This window comes from Echiichthys vipera (assembly GCF_963691815.1).
Source record: "Echiichthys vipera genome assembly, chromosome: 9".
Classification (NCBI taxonomy): Eukaryota; Metazoa; Chordata; class Actinopteri; order Perciformes; family Trachinidae; genus Echiichthys; species Echiichthys vipera.
This window is the reverse complement of record NC_139834.1, coordinates 23,349,630-23,372,511: the sequence shown is the minus strand read 5'-3', so window position 1 is coordinate 23,372,511 and position 22,882 is coordinate 23,349,630. Positions and strand designations below refer to the sequence as shown.

General features: G+C 39.2%; 1 protein-coding gene across 2 annotated transcripts; it reads left to right on the top strand.

Annotated features, from left to right (window-relative positions):
• Window positions 1-618: 618 nt before the first annotated feature.
• impdh2 (IMP (inosine 5'-monophosphate) dehydrogenase 2) lies at window positions 619-16,472 on the top strand. 2 transcript variants are annotated; one of them, XM_083919257.1, is made up of 15 exons: window positions 619-1,045; window positions 4,661-4,709; window positions 6,090-6,191; window positions 6,304-6,378; window positions 6,786-6,992; window positions 7,573-7,660; window positions 7,803-8,002; window positions 9,229-9,319; window positions 9,670-9,765; window positions 10,815-10,886; window positions 13,417-13,560; window positions 13,962-14,106; window positions 14,668-14,811; window positions 15,707-15,790; window positions 16,054-16,472. In XM_083919257.1, the coding sequence occupies exons 1-15, from the start codon at window positions 948-950 to the stop codon at window positions 16,073-16,075; spliced, it is 1,617 nt and encodes a 538-aa protein (XP_083775383.1). In that variant the 5' UTR covers window positions 619-947; the 3' UTR covers window positions 16,076-16,472. The 2 variants fall into 2 exon arrangements, with proteins under 2 accessions (XP_083775383.1, XP_083775384.1); XM_083919258.1 differs by lacking the exon at window positions 10,815-10,886.
• Window positions 16,473-22,882: the final 6,410 nt, after the last annotated feature.

Here is a 22,882-nt window from a genome sequence, read left to right as displayed (position 1 = left end):
CGGACAAATGGACAGAGAGACAAAGAATTGTGATAGAAATGACAAATACAATAATAATGGTGGTAAATATGACCAATGATGGGTAGTGGTAATAACAGCTGTGATACAATGAGATATATTACTCATATTTTTCTTGCTACAAATTTTATAATTTATAAAACTATAGATAGTTTATGTGAGTAATAGTGATAATAGCAGCAGGAAGCGTCACGCAGGACCACGGCAGCAGGCACCACCACGATCAGCAGAGACCTGAGAGACGACAAAGCACAAACAACTCCGGGGAAGAAGTTGAACTAGTAACATGCATTGATGAGACATGAATGATACAGATAATAATAAATAAAAAGAGATTAGAAATGTATCCACCCATCCAACCCCAGGCCTACAGCAGCAAAATTAAACATAACAAAATCAGCTTCTACAAAATTCTGCGTCTTCTATTTTAGAAATGACTGCAAAATAGTAATTTCTTCACATTTTCAATAACTTGCATATAATAATGGTAATATATAACAATAATAATGGTAATATATAATAATAATAACGGTAAAGTAGTGATACAACTGAGGAGGTGGGTCGGCCGGCCGGATGTGACGTCAGTGTCGGAAACGCTGTCAGACGGGGATAACGCACGTGTCTGGGGGAACTGCAGAAGGAACATGAGCACAGGCCTAAAAAAAGGGACATTATACGTTTGAATACCGACATTTAATGGTCAGTTTCCGACCGTTGAGAGACGGTCAGACGACAGGGCTCGTAACGGCTGCGCGGAGCGGCACGACGGTCGGACCGAGAGGGAGAGCAGAGAGAAAGTTCTCGGTCTGTGTTCCCGGGCCTGCGTGTTGTCTGTCTGTGTGTGTGTGTGTCCGTGCTGGAGCCTTTTTTTAAGTTGATTTATCAACAGTTATAACACTGAAGGTCCGGTGAGGGTCTATCTGGACGTAATGGCGGACTTCCTCATCAGCGGGCAGACCGGTTACGTCCCCGACGACGGTCTGTCCGGACAGCAGCTGTTCAACGGTGGAGACGGACTCACATACAAGTAAATACCGCACCGCTCACCCCCGGTCCTCTGCCCCGGGGTTACCCAGGCCAGCACACTCTCAAACCACCAGTGTGGAGTAGCTGTATATGCTCACAGTGCACTAGCACTCTGCGTTTGACGTGTTTTTACTGCTTTAACCTCAGGATACTGAAGCAGCATGTTTCCCCGGTGTCCAGAAACCTTCTTTAACCCTTATTATGCCTCCCTCGGGCAAAAAAAGTCAATTTTTCTCATGTTTTTTTGTTTTTATTTTGTGATCATTTTGGCGGTGTTATAGAATAGAATAGCCTTTATTGTCATTGCATTTGCATACAACGAAATTGGAGTGCTACTCCCCCTTTGTACATTTTTAGAAAATAATATATAATAAAACAATAAGCAAAGTATAATATAGCAATAAACACACAATATAGTATAAACAATATAATAATGTGAACCGTATAAACAGATGCTGAACAGTATAAACAGATGCTGAACAGTATAAACAGATGGGTGGAGAACAGAAACTATACTAAAATATGTATATTTAGGGTGTTTTGTTAAGAACTCTTATTTGTGGCCAAATTTGTGATATCCAGTGTCTTTTATACTCTTGTGATGCATTTTGCTCCTATATTAAATCATCCAATATCAATATTATTTCTCATTTTTTCCATAAATCTCTTAAACAACTTAAAACCTGCTCAAAACTACCAAACATTCAATTATTTTCAGGATTTTAACATTTGAATGACAGTATTAATTTAAGTTATAGTGATTTATCACAAAAAAACACAAAATCTGAATTATTTCCCATATAATAAATAGCAAGACAATTAAATCTTTGGGGGGGGGGGGGGGGGGGGGAGGACAAATTAAAGCTTAATCACCCGCAAAGTTTCATCTCTCTAATATTTATTATCTGGAATAAAAAAAATCATCTTTTGTCTTTAAAAAAAAAAGTCATTTAAAGGGTTAAACTCCTGAAAATGATTGAATGCTTGATTGTTTTGATGAAGGCTGAAGTTGATTAAGGGATTCAAGCAAAAAAAACAGATAAAAATGTTGATGTATGAGGATTTTATAGCAGTTTTAGTTAATTTGAGGGAGGCATGAGGGTTAATATGTCCTTGCCAGAGACTGGATCAGGTGTTACCTATGTCAGCCATGTTTTGGGGGGCAGTCAGGGGCAGTTGCATTATTGCTCAATCAACCCAGTGTTTAAGACACATTTACTACCCCCCTTTTTAAGCTCCAAACCCACTGCCTACGTTTCTCATAATGACACCAGTAGCATTTTTATTTATAAAGACTGACTGAGGGTAGGCTTTGCAAACATTAGATCCACAGTCAGAAGATATTATACAAAAGTGTTTACTGAGTCAACTAATATTCCTTGTGCCAAGTAAACTGATATCAGTAGAGTCTACCTAAGCAATCAGTCATTTACATTAGAAGTCAGTCCCCAGTCACAAAGTGGTGTGTTCAATTGGAATTTCTTAATATTTACAACCCAACGTATGTGATTTATAGCATGAAATTGGAGAGAATAAAACTGATATGGCAGTTTATTAATAAACTGTATTTGTATGTGATCTATAGCACGAAACTGGAAAGAATACATCTGTACTCCTTTGATGCGGCAGTTTATTAATATACAACAGAAAAGTTGTAGCCTTCTGAAAAACACCTGTGTATGAATTACAGCCTCTTGGAAAAGAAGGGGGGGGGGGGGGCGGCATTCCTTCTGTACACACACTGGTCCTAAATTTAGGCCTTGGCTGACACAGTCCTGTTTTGTTATGCTGGACTGTGGGGAACCCGGCTATACTTAAAGCATAGTTGGTAGTCCTCCTAAACAACAAAGCACAAATAGGAGTGCCATGTACTGACGAGATGCTGGCACCTTTTCTTGTCCAAAATCCCAGATTATACATTTGACACAAACTTACATCTATATCTTAACAGTTAAGGGAAGTCTTTAAATTGACATTTGTTTTCTCTTTTTATCATTTCATAAACCAAGCAATTAACTGATAAATCAGAAGAAATAAGTGAGATTTATTGATATTGAAAATAATCATTACTTGCAGACCGTGTCTCTCATAACATTTCAGCAAAATCCTGATATCTACCAGCCCTTCAGCAGGAAGGCTAAACATGCACTACTCAGTTGAGCTAACAGCCAAAAAAGTATTCAGAAGATTTAAAATTATATGAAATAGTGGAGGAAACAGTGGTAATGATCAGATAGCTGACGGTCAATCAAGTTACATAACTGAACACGCTGCCCTGCCTCTTTTTGGTGTCATCCTCACGTGGGCCTCACTGCCATTCTTACTCCACATGCCTTGCATTTTAAGAAGTTGTTCCCAAAAAACATTTCACACACGTGTGCTGTAACATGACATCTTCTAAAGATTCCTAAGAAAGAAGTCGCATTTTGCCTTTACGGCCTTCTTGGTTTTCTATTTCTGAACTAGAAAAGATGTGTGCACGTGTTTTGTTAAGTACTGGTTTACCCATCACATTATTTATCTATATTTCATCTTAGATCTTTTAACTGTACAATGAAGCCTATATAATACACTTAAACATGTTTCCTATATAAACTTCTCAGGTGTTATTATTGACAATAAACTCAATTTGGTCTATGTAAATCATAAGTCATATAGTGTGGTCTATAACTAGTCTGTAAAGTGTCCTGAGATAACTTTTGTTATGATTTGGCACTATAAATAAAATTGAATTGAATTGGAAAAAGCACTTATCATACGTTTCCAATAAATTAGCAAAACATATTGGGATTACACGGCGAGTGAGACCCATGTTGTCGAGAAAAAACCTAATAGCTCTATATTATTGCATGATTTATCCTTTCATATCGTATGGCAACATTGTACAAACTAGCATCTATTACATGTTCTTATTACAAAAGAACTTGTGAGAATTGCAACTCACATGTCCATTATTTCAAGTTCTTCAGTTGTCAAACATATTTCATGTTAATACACTTCAGATTGGGATTTTTGTATTTCAGTGTCTTAACTATTTATTTCCTGCCTCTTTAAGTGGTTTGTTTTCAACTAGGTCTCAGATCCACTGTTGTCAGACCAGATCCGCAGACCTACTTCATAGTCAGTTTTACAGAATCAGTCTCGGCCTGTTTTCAGTGAGGTACAGGGGTCCAGTTATCAGGAATAGTTTTCCTGTATCACGCTGCAGACACTCGCCTCTTATCACTTTTAAAAATTCATCTTAAAAAACATCTTCTCTCAAAAGCATATAACAGTGTGTAAACATAACGTCTTGTGTTTGTAAAATACCTTCTTTTTCCATCTTTTACATTGTTTAGATAAGTTGAATCTATTTGTATCCTGCTTCTATAGTTGTGTTTTTGTTAATATGTTTAATTTAAACGTGAGGTGGGCATCTCTTACAAGCACCCATGGTTTTTTTTGTCACACCTGTGTATTTGTGTAATTTCTGAGTTCTCATTTTTGGAATATGCTGCTCCAGATTATGAATTAAATCTTCCATGTTTGATTGTCTGTAGGCAGGTTCAGAGTTGTTAGGATGGACTAGGTCTCGTAAGGAGCTTCTCTCACCTCCATCTTTCTTTCTCTCATTCAGCGACTTCCTGATTCTGCCGGGCTACATCGACTTCACGTCAGACCAAGTGGTGAGTCGTGACAATAATTACTAACACATAAAACCCGATTACGGCTGCTCTTGTGGTATTAAACTTATCTGAACGTGGGATGATGCCTGTGATGGGAGCACATGAGGCCAGAGTGAGGATTATCAGATGTGTTTCCCATCACAAATATTCTCTGAATAAGGCTCACAGTGCCTCCATAAGCCAGAGCAGTAAATTGTGCCCTCCCAGAATCTGTAGTTGATTCTGGGCATTTAAATTTTAAGATTATTTTTTTGGCAGTTTTTCAACAAACAGACAGGAAATGGGTTGAGAGAGGGGGGGGGGGGGGGGGGCATGCAGCAAAGGGCCGCAGGCCAGAGTTGAACCAGCGGTCACCGCCCTCTGATCATTTCATTTTTAAAGTAAGAGTATTGAGCTGCGACATTTATGGGATAATGGTGCAGTAGCACAAGTAGACAAGAGTCCAGGGTTCATATGCAGTATGGAAAAGTATAGAATTTAATTTGAGTAATTTCCAGGTCTAAATAAGCATGGAAAAAGGGAAGAGTATGGAAAAATGTACGTGATTCCAGATTATTATCTCACGTTCTAAAATAAAATATGTACAAATCAAAACACGCTTACTAACGCAACACAGCCGACATGTAGATGATATGAAACTAATCAAGCTGGCTGTAGAATGGTGTCAGGTTACCATGGTTACCCTTCGCTGTGCGACTGTGATTCTCATTTATTGAATTTTTTTCGAAGATGTCGTCTACATTTTATTTATGATTTATTTATTATTATTTTATTGTTTTACAAGTATGTTGACGCCATCTAAAGCCAATCAAGCAAAGACTTATGTTTTCTTTTGTAGTTCCCTGGTTATTTGTACATCTCTACTGTAACTGTCTGTAGGGGCAGGTACACGGTTACTAATGGCACTCTTTTAGCATTCAGCTTGAATAAAATGCTATTTTGTAAAAATCCTCTGAGAAGTCTGTAAATCTGAGTTTGGAAAAGTAAGGAATTTTGTAATGCGTAGGAAACCTGAGAGTCATGAAGTGAGGAAACTTTACCAGGACCATGTAAAGGTGTCATGCGCAATGCCACAACCCTGGAATTGAAGCAAAAATGAAATGCAGCCATCATTTTATTATATTTACACCTGTGCTTCTACTGACGTGAAATGTCGAATGTCTATTATGGGAAAAGGCCCGTTACATTGATAAAAAGCTTAACTATACATGTAGTATTCCAAAGTAAAATTCCTGACAGATTTCCAGCCGTTGAGGTGGTTGACTCTGATTTATCTGCTGTAACAAGTTTGCCTTTCGAGTATGGTAATCTGTTCACTCTGAAGTAGTTTCTCAGTGTGTTTTTAAAATGCCAAATACCCTTCTGATGTCTTTTGTCCAGGACCTGACCTCAGCACTCACCAAACAAATCACCATGAAAACTCCCTTCGTCTCCTCTCCCATGGACACGGTCACAGAGGCCAACATGGCCATCGCTATGGCAGTAAGTACACACATCACACGGTTTCCTTGGGTAATTAGACAGTTTATTGTTCCTGCCATCATGTTAGTACTCGTGACTCTCACTCACACACTCATGTATTGTCTCCTCCCAGCTAACGGGTGGCATCGGCTTCATCCATCACAACTGCACTCCAGAGTTCCAGGCCAATGAAGTTCGCAAAGTCAAGGTAGATGATGACTCTCTGTATGGTTTTACACTCATTCATCCCCTTTCCCATTCTTTCATTATGTTCACCTGCTCAACGTATATCTTCTTTTTATTTAATTCTTTTCTCTTTCTTCTTCTCTTTTATCGTCATTGTTTTGATGTTTATCTTTTCTTTCATCTTACATCATCTCCCCTTTGTTGTTCTCTATTTTTATTTGTAGCTCTCAGTTTGAAAGATGTAGAAGTGTGTTATTTCCCTGTATCTCACTATTCTGCTCTAGCATGTAGGCAATGAGAGGCTTAGATCTTCTTTTTTCAAACCTCCCTTTCCCCTGCTGTTCCCCTCCCTTTCTTACCCGTATGTTTTTTTTTTTGTTCCACACCCCTCCTCTACCTCACCTCCTTCTTTCCCTCCCCTCCCTCCAGCGTTATGAGCAGGGCTTCATAACAGACCCCGTGGTGATGAGCCCCAACGAGCGCGTTTGGGATGTCTTCCAGGCCAAGGCTCGCCACGGCTTCTGTGGAATCCCCATCACAGATAACGGCAAAATGGGCGGCAAGCTGGTGGGCATCATCTCTTCCAGAGACATCGACTTCCTGAAGGAGGAGGACCACAATCTGCCACTCAGCGAGGTTAGACAGAATTCATTAGCCGTTAATAACTTAAAAGTACTGTGGTGTTGGATACAAATGTTTTTGGAATTGATGTGTCGAGTTTTTATCATACCAATTGATATTTTGAGAGAAGACGGTAGACGTATTCAATAGCTATATGATTAAAGTCAGCCATACTTATTTTTGAGACTGATATGGGGATATTTTACAGCTGAGTCATAATATATTTGCGAAGGTGATGTATATCTATATAATGGGTGATAATATTAGCCAGGCTATATATAGGGTTGCCACTGAGCTTTGACAGGCGGGTGCGTTATTCTAGATGTATGTGTCCATATATGTATCGCACACTGATGAAGGCGCATGGCAGCAAACGATTTGCGTATTGGCAGACGAATGACCAAGTAAACGTTGATAGATATATTTCTCAGTGCGACCCGCTCTTAATAGCCAGGCGCATATATGAATAGCTCAGTTTTTTTTTCCACTGTTAAAGCATCACATCTTAAAGTTCTAAAACCCCCAAGTAGTCTGAAACCTCTGCATTGAGTTTCAATGTTTCCTTCATTCATGTTTTGTGTGAACGTCTTGACAGGTGATGACAAAGCGAGAGGATCTAGTGGTTGCCCCCGCTGGAGTGACGCTGAAAGAAGCCAATGAAATCCTACAGAGGAGTAAGAAAGGTGAAGAGGATGTTAAATGTCTTATTCATGACTCGTGTGATTTTTACACTATCATTTCAGTTAATGTTCGGTTATTTCACAACATAAAAGGGATTTACTTGAACTCAGGTGTACACAAGTTAACCTCTGTTTCCTCCTGCAGGTAAGCTGCCTATTGTGAACGAAGAGGGCTCCCTGGTGTCCATCATCGCCCGCACAGACCTCAAGAAGAACAGAGATTTCCCTCTGGCTTCCAAAGACTCACGCAAACAGCTGCTATGTGGCGCCGCCATCGGCACCCACAACGACGACAAGTACCGACTGGACCTGCTGGTGCAGAGCGGGGTGGATGTGGTTGTACTGGTGAGCAGGACTTTGGTTCAGGTTTTGGAGGTGTAGAATAGGAAGACCTCAGAACTGGGACTGTTCAATGGTTTAACTGGTTTTACTTATTGTGGCCGCAGTGGTGTGCACATCAATTCAGTGCACAACAGACTAGATATCAAAAGCTATGGAGCAAATCGTACACTATTAGCTTAGCTCCCACTGAGTGTGTTAATGAGGTGATGAAGATCCTTGTGGAAGCAAATGTAATGGTGTGCAGTTGATTTGTTTTGGATTCACTACATTTGACTCAGGTTTTAGGTCGTCTAAACGCTGTGAAGGGTACAAACTCAAAATAATGACGCTCTGTAAATAACAACGGACCTCATTCACCAACCGACACGTCTTCTTAAAACCCATTTTCGCAGTGAGGATTCTGACATTAACCAGCGTTTTCTTTGGGATAATAGGTCCTTACTTGGGTAATAACAAAATCGACACACACTCAAAAGCACTCTTACTCACATTTGGGTGCTGACATGACACATAAACAGATAGGTATTGTGTATTCTTCAATTATACAGTCGTATAATAGGATTTAAATTACTATAAGATTTTTTAGCATTTATGATTATTTTTTTATTTTTAAGCTTATTTTGGGGCCTTTTCAGCCTTTTTTGAATAGTAGCACAGGAGAGAGACAGGGAAAGGGGGGGGAGGGGACAGAGAGGACAAAATGCAGCAAAGGCCTTTGATGCAGCAGCAAGATGGCAACTTTTGCACCTGGGGCACATGCTTTACTAGGTGAAATAAACAGCTATGGACGATATTTAGGACTGGGTTTTATGTATATTATTCTATGGCCACTACTGTCGCTACTAAACGTGACAGCTCTTTGCCGTTCACTTCTTGCAGAAGTACCTTTCTAGGCATTCTTGACTTGATTCTCTCAGATATTCTTTTCCATTTCTGTGCATAGTTGCGCACGGCCCTGCAGTCTCGTGCCCTTTTGTGGGGATTGGCAGGGCATTTACTATGCTAATTAGGATCAGCTAACACGCACTCAATTTACAAGGAAATGGGATTCATCATTATAAGAACAGAGTTACAAACAATTCTGCATTTTAAGAAAACGCCATAAAACTAATGCAATTTTTCCTAGGACTAAAGAACAAATCTTGGTGAATGAGACCCATTTTTTATGGGAAGAGGTGTATTTAAATGTACTTCTAATATTATAACATTTGTTCCTTCTGCTCCTCTAGGACTCGTCTCAGGGCAACTCAATCTTCCAGATCAACATGATCAAATATATAAAAGAGAAGCACCCGAGCCTACAGGTCATCGGAGGCAATGGTAACTATGCCTTCTGTAGGCCCAGTTAAGATCAAAGATTTGCGGTGAGACGAAACCGCTTTAGAACATTGCTGGTAAACGTTGGCCCCTATCATCTCAACATTTTTTTTTCGCAGTATCAGCATGACTAGAAATGCAGCCGTAGCAAGTATCTCACTATATCTGTCCTCATTCATATTTTCTATTCTTTCTTATTCTACAAAAAAAGCTAGGAAAGTTATTGCAAGTTTTACAATTCTTTGGTCTGAACTGGGCTTTACCTAATAACCAGAAATGGTATTTCCATAGATCACATCACAAGAACTCACTTTGCCTACGTTGTAAATGTTGTCTCCTCCTCTCCGCTGCAGTGGTGACTGCAGCTCAGGCTAAGAACCTGATAGATGCAGGAGTGGACGGGCTGAGAGTGGGGATGGGCAGCGGCTCCATCTGCATCACACAAGAAGGTGAGTTACTGACCGGCAAACTCAACAAACCCACCCACAAAGCAGCCAGAAGCCATTCTGGACCCTCCAATGTGGTTATAAAATCTGCCAATCAAAGGGGGAAAGGAAAACCTTAGTGAAATTATGTGCAGTTTGTGTTTTTGTTGAACAGTTTGATTGACCTTGGTTTGGCATTAGAAAGCAAGATGATAAATTGCTTGATCACGACATATTAGCTCAATAAAAGAGACTGGGTATCACGATACAAAGGCCACAATACGGTAAGCATCGCAATGCAAGTTGGTTTTGGATAATGTCCTACACAGAATTGTTGGTGTCTTTTTATAAACTGCTGTCTCTTCATTTGCAATATATTGCCGTATAGATTATTTGAGCACAACCCTACTCAAAAAAGGCTCTGGGCTTCAGGTGCGGTGTGTATTGACATTTCTGATCCCGGGAGTCTGTCTCTGGGGCCTTCTGCCTGTTTACATTTGCGACTTAAGCAGGTTGCTGAAAAACACAAACTATGATTGTTCTGGGTTTAGTGTGTAGTCTGACTCTCAACCATGTCACGTCAGGTACGATGATCATCTGATCTGTGACGATCTGGAAAGGTAAACTGTAGTTGGTTAAAGTGAGTAGTTAGGGTTGTTACCACTCAGTTTGGATTTTAAGTTTGTCATTTGGATACATTTAGCTGTGATTGGTCTGGCATAGTTATGAAGTATACAGTAGACATTGTTTGTCTCGGTGCTTCTTGCTGTCTCTGTGCGGTCTCTTCCATCTTGTCTCAAAGATTTCTCTCAGATCATTAGCAGTCTTTGTTCTTGTTCATTTTCTTTTGCTTACGGTTTCCTTCACTTTTGTCTTTCATCGTCTTGTTGTCTTCCTACCTGCCTCCTCCCTGTCTTTGTCTTCCTTTCTCCCTCTTAAATTTTCTCCCGTACTTCCCACCCTGGTGTTTGTATGGCCTGTGTCTATATGTGTGTGTTTGTGTGTTTGTGTGTTTGTGTGTGTGTGTGTGTGTGTGTGTGTGTGTGTGTTTGTTTGTGTCCGTCCGTATCCAGCTCCCCCCAGTGTACCACCAGCAATAAAGCTCCACAGCCCCAAAACCCCAACCACTGTTACGGGATACTCCAGTAAGTTTCCCCGCCCCCTTTGGCCTGTGCTGGGCTCCCATCGGCTCCACTATCACAGTGTGCCCGTCCTCCCCACTTCACAGCCTGCTGCACTGATTGGTTAACAGCTTTGCACCAGTAGAATTACTAGAAGTAGAGATAGTAGGTTCTTTTTTTTTATTGTTTTGAGAGCTGACCTTGGGTGTTTAGAGGTTTTGGAGTTTTGCTCGTCCCTGTGTCCTTACTAATCTGTCAGTCATCCTGAGTGAATGTTGCACATCCTCCACCCACTTTGCTGACCTTGTGGTTTCTGGTCTTGATGATGTCATCAGATCAGGACACTATCCATTTGTGTCCGTTCCTTGCCTATGGATACCATTGGTCAGATGGTGGCTGGTTTAAGGCCGAACTCTCACTGTGCTGCTTCTGTGACAGGATTGTGATTTACTGGCCCTCCCACAATTGTATCAGTTATAGACCACAGCTCTCATCCATATTACATACATTCATTCTAACATGCACTCCTAACATATGGCATTGGAATGAGTGGCTCAATAAAGAGCTGGCAGCCACAGGGTGTCTCTGTCTCGCAGAGGTTGTGAACATGCTGAGGTGGGTGGGACCAGGCAGGTTATATATCAGCCAGCACCTTTGCCTCATAATTAAGGCAGCCTAAGGGTGGGCGATATGGCAAAAATATCATATCGCAGTTTTTTTTATCAGGCAGGATAACAGTTCACGATTTTATCATGATTTTTTTTCATGTTGGTTTAAGATTATTTTGTTAGTTACTGAACAGTACAACCAAACTGTAAATGTAATGTCCCCCTCTAATAAAGATACATTACAGGCTACATTACATCACTTCCTGTGAACTCCACAGAGAACAATAAGGGGCAAACGGCATCATCGATCTGTTTTTACCAAACATTCTCTGGTCTAGCTCAGCTTAAAACACAGAATATGCACATTAGGGTATCGTTCACGACCCAGCTTGTTTATAAACGGCAATGTTTTGGGGTGTTCGATTTATGATCCTTATTTGTCCCTGACTGGCTGCTTAAAGTAGATGGCAAGTTGGGGAAATATTAATAGCAATGGTGCTGTGCACTGGACACTGGAGCCATAAACCTGCAACTGATATAATTGTTACTGTAGAAGATACTATGTCTCTTAAAGGCAGGATTGTAGAGACATGTTAATCGTTCACAATCTGATATCTTTATATTGCATACCCTTAGGCAGCCTTGATAATGCATTTTTATTCAGCCATTTGTGCCATATTATAATTTTCGTGACTCACTCTTCAATAGTCAACAAACATAGTATATTCAGAGTCTGCAAGTGCTGCCAACTGGGATTTTTGCACCCAAAGTGTCATTCTTTTGAACCGTAGCATGGCTGTATGAGAGGACGTATCAGTGCTCACCTGCTATGTGTCGTCTGTGCAGCATCAGGGCTGAGAATCGATGAGACCTTTCTTATTCCTTTGTGTTTTTTTTATTATTTTATTTTGCTTTGTTTTATGTTTTTTGAAATCATGTACAGAACAGTGGTCATGTTTTGCAGCTGGAACATGGGGCGGCTTTTCATTGTTAGTGGCGGGATCCGCCATTTCCACCATGGATTCAAATTGCCTACGTGTGCTTACCTACAACGTGGGTTTGCATGTAACTCCAGAATTCTGGGACCTGTGGTATTAAAACACTCTAGCAGACCACACCAGAGTCCAAAAGGTACCTTAAGGCCCTGTGCAACATTTCCTCTCTTAGATAATGTCTTATAATTAGGGCTATTAGTTTGGTAAGTACCGTGCAGCCCAGAGTTTACAGGAAGCAAAACAACTCTGGTTTTAAAAAAAAAAAAAAAGGGAATTTTTGATTTTTCTCTTTGGTGTCAGTGTTTCTTACTGATGGTGTAAAAGATTAGTCTTAGAAATGTAATGGTGAAAGAAATGAAGTTAGCTAGCAGTCTTCAGTTGAGTAGGGGAAAAATATATTATGAGAGGCGGGTTTGGAGTCTTGCAGAGTGGGATTTGTCTGCTGATGTGACAAGTTTAACTTCCTCATCCTCTTTAACATAACAGAAAGAGACACGTTCCCAGCGTGTCCGCTCATTCACTGCGTGAGGTTTTTTTTAACATCACTTTGATCACTGGGAGTTTCCACCATGCATCAATATCAAAACTCTGTTGTTCTCCCTGAGTTCGGATGGGAAATTTTGAAGTCAGTTTATTAAACTATCAGCCAGCTGATTTTTCATGGTTCTGAAGCTTATATGTATTTAAGTTGAAACTGTTCCTGTAAATATATGATGATGAGATATAATTGGCAGGGAAATGTGACAAAGTCAGCATTTTACTCTAGTTTAAAAAAATCTGTAAAGCTTTGTGTGGTGAGCAGTGTTAGCTTTTTGCGAGCTTCTGTTGTGTATTCTCCGGTACATTGAGGGTCGGTGTCTAGTACAGGAAGAGAAAACTTGTATTTAAGATTAAATTCACATTTTCTCACATCATTTAATCCTCCTCCATTTCTCTTCTTCCTCTCTTCAGTGCTGGCGTGCGGCAGACCCCAGGCGACAGCTGTGTATAAAGTATCAGAGTACGCCAGGCGTTTTGGTGTGCCAGTCATCGCTGATGGCGGCATCCAGACTGTTGGGCACATCGCCAAAGCTTTGGCACTGGGAGCATCCACAGGTATGGATAGATGGGGTCAGAGTGCAAGGGTTTATTATTTAAATTATTAGATGATGGATAAAATATGCACCATACTGAAATTACTACTACTAAGGTATTTTATTTTAGATTTGAAAACAAGATGTAGACTGAATAAATAATGATTTGTTTTGTTTGTTGCTGTTACTTCATGTTTTTCTTCAAATCCATGTCACAGAGAGGATTATAATTTGAACAGTAGATTTGGATTATGTTCACCGCACTTTGTGTAAATCTGGATTTATGCTGAAAGAAAAAAGCAAAAAGACCACCCTTTCCACCACGACTTTCACTCCATTTAGGCCCTTTTGAATAATCATTATTCATTTCCAGTCTTCTAACTCAACCTCCACTTAGTAATCTCTCCCTCCCTCTGTGTCCAGTGATGATGGGCTCTCTGCTGGCTGCCACCAGTGAAGCCCCCGGTGAATATTTCTTCTCTGACGGAATCAGGCTGAAGAAATACCGCGGCATGGGCTCCTTGGATGCCATGGACAAAAACCTTGGCTCCCAGACCAGATACTTCAGGTACAGAAACACTAAAACTGGGCTGATGGACGGCATCGTTCAAGTTGATCAGAGTTTATAGCTGGATGACGCCACGCTGAAAGGGACTGTATGTCTGCAATCACTAAGAAAAAAATGCTAACTCATACCACATAATTGAAAAAGAATGAAAGAGCACTATTCCCTTCCACACGGTATAGTTATGTCTCACCACAATGCTGACATTTCTTTGCAATTTTTCTAAGATGACAACACTTCTTCCTCATGCTGTTTTCACTCTCATAACGGACAGAGTAGACAAACAAAAACATTAATTATGCCATGCCTGCTTTAGACAGGCTCTTCTATGACTTTTTTTTTGTACATATTATATTTTGACTTTTTAGACATATTATACTATGACTTTTTTTTTTTCGGCTTATTTTTGGGACACACTTTTCTATGACTTTTCCTGACTTTATTCAAGGAATTATGCCATGCCTGCTTTAGACAGGCTCTCCTATAACTGATTTAAGCAGATTATAACTGATTTAACAGATTAATATCACTGACTTCTCTATTTTTTGACCTCTCCCCTCACAGTGAATGCGATAAGATTAAAGTTGCTCAGGGTGTTTCTGGAGCAGTACAGGACAAAGGCTCCATCAACAAGTTTGTTCCCTACTTGCTGGCTGGCATTCAGCACTCCTGTCAGGACATCGGATCCAAGAGCCTCACACAGCTCAGGTAAAAAAAACATACATGACCTGTGACCTTTGAGGGTTTAGTAGAAGGCGGATTTACACAAATTTGTGTGCAAATCCGCCTTCTACTAAACCCTCAAAGAGCACAGAAGAAAAAAGGGCAAATATGGAAATGCATGCGCAAACAATATTAAAACATAACTAGTGCCAGAAAAAATTGTCGTCAGTGGCCACTTAGTTCAATACAACAACCATAAAGTCTACCTTTTTTTAAATAAAGTTTATAATATTTACTTTTGGTAACATTCTTATCAATATTTATTATTCAGGTAATTGTGAATTTAATGCAGTCTAGTACAACACCATTACTGACTATGACTATGGACTAAGACCTCTACAGTGTCAACAGAAAGCTGAACATTATAGGCGTCATAAATGTAGACTCGGTAGAGAATGGTTGTGGAATTCATTAGATGATACAGGTGCACCAAATTAGGTGGCCACTGAGTACTTTAAGTATCTTGTTTGCTTATTGGCATCAACCAAAAGTCACAAAAGTGTTGAGCTATTCCTCTTTGATTGTTTATGCATATTTTTTGGGGGATAAGGACCCAAGTTAAAAAAGTTATTTTTGAGATACGACTTGTGCATTTGAACACATGCAGTGTATATTTTATAACTTTAATATACAATTCTGAGAGTAGTTATGGATCAAATGCCATAAAAGCTATAGTATAGTATGTTATTAAAAAGTGAATTGTTCATTTTAAAGTGCTTAACATCGATTTTGTTTTGTATATCTACTGCTAAAACAGTACACTATAAGCAGTATGATGTACATACCGTATAGAATTAGTATGGATTTATGGATTAGTACTTGCCCTGGGTTTGTGTTGATGTCTGGTGTGTGTGTAACAACATTCCTTTACTCTTGGTAGAGCCATGATGTACTCGGGAGATCTGAAGTTTGAAAAGAGAACAACTTCAGCTCAAATGGAGGGCGGAGTCCACAGCATGCACAGGTACACACACACACACACATACACAGACGCGCACAGTCTAAAACTAGAGGATTCACTCAACTTAGCAGATATACTTTACAACTTTGTTTCATATTCCGTCATCTTAAAGAGTTCTTAGTTTCATGTCTTGCTCCAACCACACAGACTTTCAGTTAAACTTCCTCTTTAGCACCTCTAGTCTGTCTTAACAGGAAACCTCAGGGAGCATCATGGATAGCGGTTTGATCTTTTCCTTTGCTGAACGACTCCTCTTTCTCTCACAGTTATGAAAAACGTCTCTTTTGAGAAGAAGCCAGCCATTCAACCTGCAGATGGAGAATCCTTCCAACAGACATTATGCAAACACACTACATGCCAGACCCTCTTACTGTACATCCATACTCTTAACACGCACCCAAATAACTTCTCATATGAATTAGTTGTTAAAAACAAGCTCACACACCCACTCTACTCTTCCAAGGATCCATCAAGTCTTCCGGCCAGTGTCATCTATGCATTGTTTGTGTTCAGTGTAGCGGTGTGTGTTTGTGTGTGAAGGAGGGGAACCAAGCATTTATCAATCAGTGCACGTATGATTGAGTCCTCCAATGCCTTTAATGTTGTGATTCAAATAAAATGTCTGGTGTGTCCATTTTCAAGGCAAAAAGGTGCCCAAAAATAAAACGTATGTGTTTTTCCACAAGCTGCTGTCGTCTGGTTTTGTCATATGTACTTTGTCTATAATCTGATAGAAGTTGCTTTCAGATTTGTGTGTAGAGAGTAAGTCATGCAAAGTCATACACACGTTAGTATAGTATGCCATAGTTGTAAAAAAGTCAATTTAGTACGTCATGCAAAGCCAAAAATGTTAGTATAGTATGTCATAGAAAGTAATAAAAAGTCAGTCATAGTTTAGGTCATAAAATGTTATACAAATGTAATAAGTCATAGTTTAGTATGTTATAAAAAGTCATGGTTTAGTATATCATAGTCAAAAATGCCATAGTTTAGTATGTCATACAGTCAAAAATGTCATAGTTAAGTGTCATAAAAAGTCAGAATTTAGTATATCATAAAAAAGTAATGGTTTAGTTTGTTATAGAATGTAAAATGTCATAGTTTAGTATGCAATAAAAAGTCAGAATTTAGTATGTTATAAAAACGTAATAGAAAGTCATAGTTTACTAAGTTATAAAAAGTCATAAAAGTGATAAAGTCCTAATCTAGTATGTCAAAAGTGTTATAAAAAGTCATGATTTAGTATTTCATAAAAAATGTGCTAAAAACTCAGTTTAGTATGTTATAAAAAGTCATGGTTTAGTATGTCAAACATGTAATAAGTCTTAATTTAGTAAGTCATAAAAACGTAATAAGAAGTCATAGTTTACTATGCTATAGAAAGTCATCAAGTGATAAAAGTCATAATTTAGTATGTCAAACATGTAATAAGTCTTAATTTATGTTATAAAAATGTAATAAAAAGTCATAATCATATTTTAGTATGTCATAAAAAGTCATAATCATATTTTAGTATGTCATAAAAAGTCAAACAAAGTCATAAAAATGTCATAGTATAGTATGTTATTAATTTTTTTGTATACCAGCTAGTACATCAGTGCACTATGATCAGTATAAAGTACAGACTGTATATAATTAGTATGTAGTATGAGTTTAGTGTAGCCCTGTGTGTTTGTGTGTGAAGCATTAATCAATCAGTGCACTTGTGATTGACTCCTCCAATGCCTTAAATGATGTGATTCAAATAAAATGTCTGGTGTGTCCATTTTCAAGGCAAAAAAAGTGCCCAATAATAATAATAATAATAGTAAATATACCCAATAACAAAATGTGTGTTTTTCCAAAATCTGCTGCTGTCTGTTTTTGTCATTTCAACAACTTTGTCTATAATCTGATAGAAGTTGCTATTTGTGTGTTGCATTTTATGATGTAGTGTTTCAGATTAAAAAAAGTCTGCAGAGTTGATAATACAATGTGGCTGACGACAACTGACTACATCACTGGATTCTCATGTTACCTGCAGAGGAGAAGCATATCCCAATCTGACATGCTGCAGCTTGTGCTCTCTCGAGCAACAACTAAGAGTTTCTGGACGACGGGAGGAAATCATGTCATTTAACTTGCAGTTCGTAAGGAGACATGACTACCATCCATTTAATGTTATCACATAAGTCATTGATTATCAAATGTATATTATTTTTAAAGGCAGACCTACAAAACATAACTGTGGCTTATGTTCAAGACCAACAAGCATACAACAACTCAAACCTACAAACACTGCTATCTTGTTCATTTGTAGGTAATTCTTTTACTTTTTAGGCCCCATAATTTCAGTCTAAACATACTCTAGTACAGGTAAAAGTCGTCAATTCAAAATGTTAATTAGAGAAGCAAAATTTACTTTAAAGTATCAAAAGGAAAAAAAGTAAAAGTACTGTATGTATTGTTTAGAAAGCTTATTTCAAAGTGTTATATCTTGTAAATTTCCCAACTGTGGGACCAATAAAATACTTTTTCTTAATTCCTAATGGGTTCACGTAAGAACCTTTTAATGGAGTTTGTCGATGTGTATCCAACTGTAGAATGTTTCCATACAACTGGTAAATTATTATGGAGTGTGGACTGGTGGCTGGAGAGGTGCCAGTTCATCTCCTGGGCATTGCAGAGTTGCCGTTAAGCAAGGCACCGAACCCCCAACTGCTCGGGGCGCTGATCCATTGGCTGCCCCCTCACTCTGACATCTCTCCATTAATTGCATGTATATAGGTCCTGTTTGTGCATGTGTGTGTATTTCGGGCCTGTGTGTTTGTAACATGAATAATAACAGAGTGAGAAAATCGAATTTCCCTTGCGGGATAATTAAAAGTCATTCTTCTTCTTCTTCTTCTTCTTCTGAAATTAGCAGTGTACCCATGCAACTGGAGTAAAAAGTACAATATAAAGACGTTTTCAAAGTTATAAACATAAACATTTTAAATGTGTCCTAGTTCATATCCTGTTGCAGTTCATGTGAATGACATTAACTGACAGGACGTTAACAAGGCTGTTGCCTAGCAATGGAATTCCACTGAAAAGTATTATAGCAATTCTTGGGTGGTATCGTTAAATTAGCACTTATTTCAAGCCGCTTTGGATAAAAGCGTCAGCTGAATTAATGTAATGGTAACAAATTGCAGTTATTTATTGACTGTTGTTGCTGTCAGTATACTTTTACATGTTCTGCTGACCTGCTGCACACTGATTCTGTAGGTTCCCCCAGCAATTACTAACTGCATATCATTTTATTTTCTGTAAAATAAATTGTTACCAGATTGGGTAAAAATAGTCAATATATCCATTAGCGTATATGAAAGCAACAGGGTGTGTCAGGTACTACAAAACTGTAAGGTGAGTTTTTAAAAAGAAGTTTCTGAGATGAACACAAAAAACTAAATTCTCAGTCTTATCATAATTAAAACTCTACAACGTGGCATTTAATTCAATCCTCGGAGAAATGGAAGCCCAGTTTGCGATGGTCCATCAAATCAGATAACTGTATCACTGTTTAACTGTGAATTATCCCGCTGAAGGACATTCAAGGTCGAAGCGTGGGATTGAAACCCTCCGTCAGAGAACAAGCAGCCACCTTCTCTCCACCCGCCTCACCTTCCTTCTGCTCGCAGGAGGTCTCCAGGGAGGATCGGGTACTTCTTCAAATCCACCGGACTTTCCAGGCTGAAACCCAGAGGACTGATGGGCCTCCTCCTGTCACAGTCTGCTGCTCACACCTGTCTCCCATCATCCATCATGTCACATGCTAATTAACACACAAGGAAAGGCTCAGTTTACAGGCCTCCATTAGCACAACGGAAACATCAGGGTTTTACACGAGAAATAAAACTACGTGTCACAGAATATTATTACTGCGACTGCACGTTATTTTGAACGTCTGGGCTGAACAAAAGTTGTGCTTCATGGAGTTAAAATAACTATTATACGTATATGGATTGTTTTGTCAACCAATCTGTATGGCTCTGTTTTTGCAATTTGGGTGAACTGACCTTTTATCAAATGTCAAATTTTTAAGTTAACTTTGGGTCGACATTCAACAACTGGTTACACTGAGAAAATACCTGAATAAAACAGTAAATCAGTCAAAGTGCACATACTGTACACAAAATAAATATTCAGTAATAACACAAAACAGATCAGTTTACAATTATTATAAAACAATAACAAATAAATGCCTAAATACCTCAAAATATAAGAAACTTTTAAATCAAATGATATCTAATCACTACAGGCAAAAAAACTAACCTGACACAACTTTAATCAAAAGAACTTCACAACAACTGACCGCTTAAAAGATGTAAATCACCTTTCAAACATTAATTCAATTCAATTCAGTTTTATTTATAGTGCCAAATCATAACAAAAGTTATCTCAGGACACTTTACAGAGCAGGTAAAGACCACACTCTATGACTTATTTATGATTTACATAGACCCAACAATTCCCCTGTAGAGTACGGTGGCAACGAAAACCTTCACTATAACAGACAGGAACATCTGAAAGACCCAGCTCTGTGGAGGACGGACATCTGTCTGCACCGGTTGGGGAGGAAGAAAAGGAGAGAGCACATTACAGTTTTCCCCAAACTGTCGAAACATGTTGAACACAAAACTGAAGAGTAAATCATTCTGTCAAATCTCTTTCAGACTGAAACACTGAACTCAAAACCATCTGCTCTCTTATATCTCAAACAGAGATACGATCAGAATACTGTTTATAGGTCTAGGATATGGCTTCGTGGGGCCATGTTACACATTCAAGTGTATAAAAATGTGTAGAAACTGTCTCCTTTTTCTCCTTCTTTAAGGTTTAGTGGGGTTTTGGTCCTAAAATAGGTTACAATTTTATGGGACGCGCTGGGGCCTTTCTGTGTGGAGTTTGCATGTTCTCCCCGTGTCTGCATGGGTTTTCTCCGGGTTCTCCGGTTTCCTCCCACAGTCCAAAGACATGCACCTGTTAGGTTAATTGATGTCTCTAAATTGCCCGTAGGTGTGAATGGTTGTCTGTCTCTGTTCGTCTCTATGTGCCCTGTGATAGACTGGCGTCCTGTCCAGGGTGGACCCCGCCTCAGGCCCGATGTCAGCTGGGATCGGCTCCAGCCCCCCCGTGACCCCGACAGGGACAAGCGGTTGAAGATGAATGAATTAATGAATGATACAGTTTACAGACTGATGCCACTTTATAACACTTTAGTGTGGATATATCATATACTGTCAGTATTATGTTGACACAATTGTTGTATATCAGCACAGAATGTCAGAATATCAGAACAGAAATAGACATTTGTCTATCCAATGAGCTCCAGTTGGGCTGAACACACAGCCAGGTTCCCAGAGTCAGACTTATTTAGATACTGCAACAGTGTTAGAGTTCTGAGAATACACACAAATGTTACCTCTTTTGGAAACGTTTTTCCAAAGTTTTGGATAAATGCAACGAGAAATACTACGACAAAATGTTTAGACTGTCTTTCTGGTGATATGGTGATGACATCAGTGCACAAATACAAAGAAAATATGTATTTGTTACCGTGATACAGTAAAATATTCATCCGACTGAACTAGCCTCATTGAATAAATGTGGTTTTCATAGTTTCTCCATTTGAGACGTGAGAAACCAACTAGAATGTTATAGGCTGGTGTTTTCTAGGGGAACGAAGTGTGCTAAATGATGTGTGTGCTTTTAGGAGATTTTCAAAAACATGCTTTAGAGAAGAAATCAGAGACTTGTGCTGAGAGTTAAGCTTGTGTTGATACACGAGCTTTGAGTTTTCAGAAGTGTTCATAGTTTTATTTCTTGTGCGAATACAATTGAGAGTAACTAAGATGACCTAGAGTGTGTTGGAAATAAAGAAAAAGAAGACAGTAGTTGTTGTGCCTCTCCAGCAGGGAGAGTGGATGGAGAGGGAGTGGATGAAGGAAGGAAAGGAGGAGTTCTGACTGCTCAGGAGAAGTGAAAGTGAAATGAATCTTGAGTATTTAAAGAGGAAGTTTGGACTCTCGGAGCTGTTGGCGCACGGGACAACAGGAGGACGACGACGTCCGGAGATGTCGGTGAGCTGGAGAACTCTTGAGAAAGCGTTCTTCAAACTTTATAATCATGTGAATGATTTAAACTGGTGTCTTTTTGCACTTTCACTTTGCTTTCACTCTATTGGCTTCAAGTGGCAAGTCCTCATTCCACCCCTCTCTCTCTCTCTCTCTCTCTCTCTGTCCTGCTTTGATTTCTTAACCTTTGTCCCCACATTCCCCCCTTCATACAATCTTGTTTCATGGCTGTAAAACTGCGTGGGGTTGTCCCATTAGTCCTTTCATTGTTGCAAAGAGCCTTCAGGCGCTGAAGTATGATCTTTTGTTTTCGTTTCGCCGACTGCCTCTTTTCTTTCTCAGGCTTTAGTTCTCTTTTTCAGGGTTTTTGAGGACGTGAGAAATGACTGTAGCTTTAAATGAGGGTCTGAATGAGTTATTTTTAGCTCCACAGGAAGAGCCCTGCGTTGTAAATGTCTTTTTTTTCAGCTCTCTTTCCTTTTTATCTTCTATCAGCTCTTCCTTGTGAGGCTGACCTCTTCTGTGCCTTTCTTTGCGTTTCCTTTCTGGCGCTCGGCAGGCGATACACAACAGGTTTTTCGAGATGGTACACAACGACAAAGATACAAAGAGCTATCAGTCAGTGTGATACTGAAAGTGATGAGGTGAAATTGATAAAGCTTTAGTGTCTGCATTTCAAAGGCTGACAAATATTTGAAAAACTTCTTGGTTTGTTAACAGTTTATTCTTTTTCTCATGTTTCAGAGTGTCTCATTTGTTTTTCATTTATTCAGTTTGATGTGATTCCTGCATCTTAATTAGAGATGTGTGTTTGTGACAGATGATGTCATTTTTATGCCACTCTGATGTTTGGACTGTGTGACTTTTAAGGCAGATCGGTGCTAAAAATGTTCCTGTACTTCCTTGAAGATTAATCTGATCTCTATACTAAACTTTTATTAGTTGCTTACACACACACACACACACACACACACACACACACACACACACACACACA

Coding starts and splice junctions, on each gene's coding strand:
- impdh2 (XM_083919257.1), top strand. CDS start 948: ATGGCGGACTTCCTCATCAGCGGGCAGACCGGTTACGTCCCCGACGAC. Junction 6,379..6,785: donor ATGAAGTTCGCAAAGTCAAG/GTAGATGATGAC, acceptor CCCTCCCTCCAG/CGTTATGAGCAGGGCTTCAT. Junction 7,661..7,802: donor CCTACAGAGGAGTAAGAAAG/GTGAAGAGGATG, acceptor TTCCTCCTGCAG/GTAAGCTGCCTATTGTGAAC.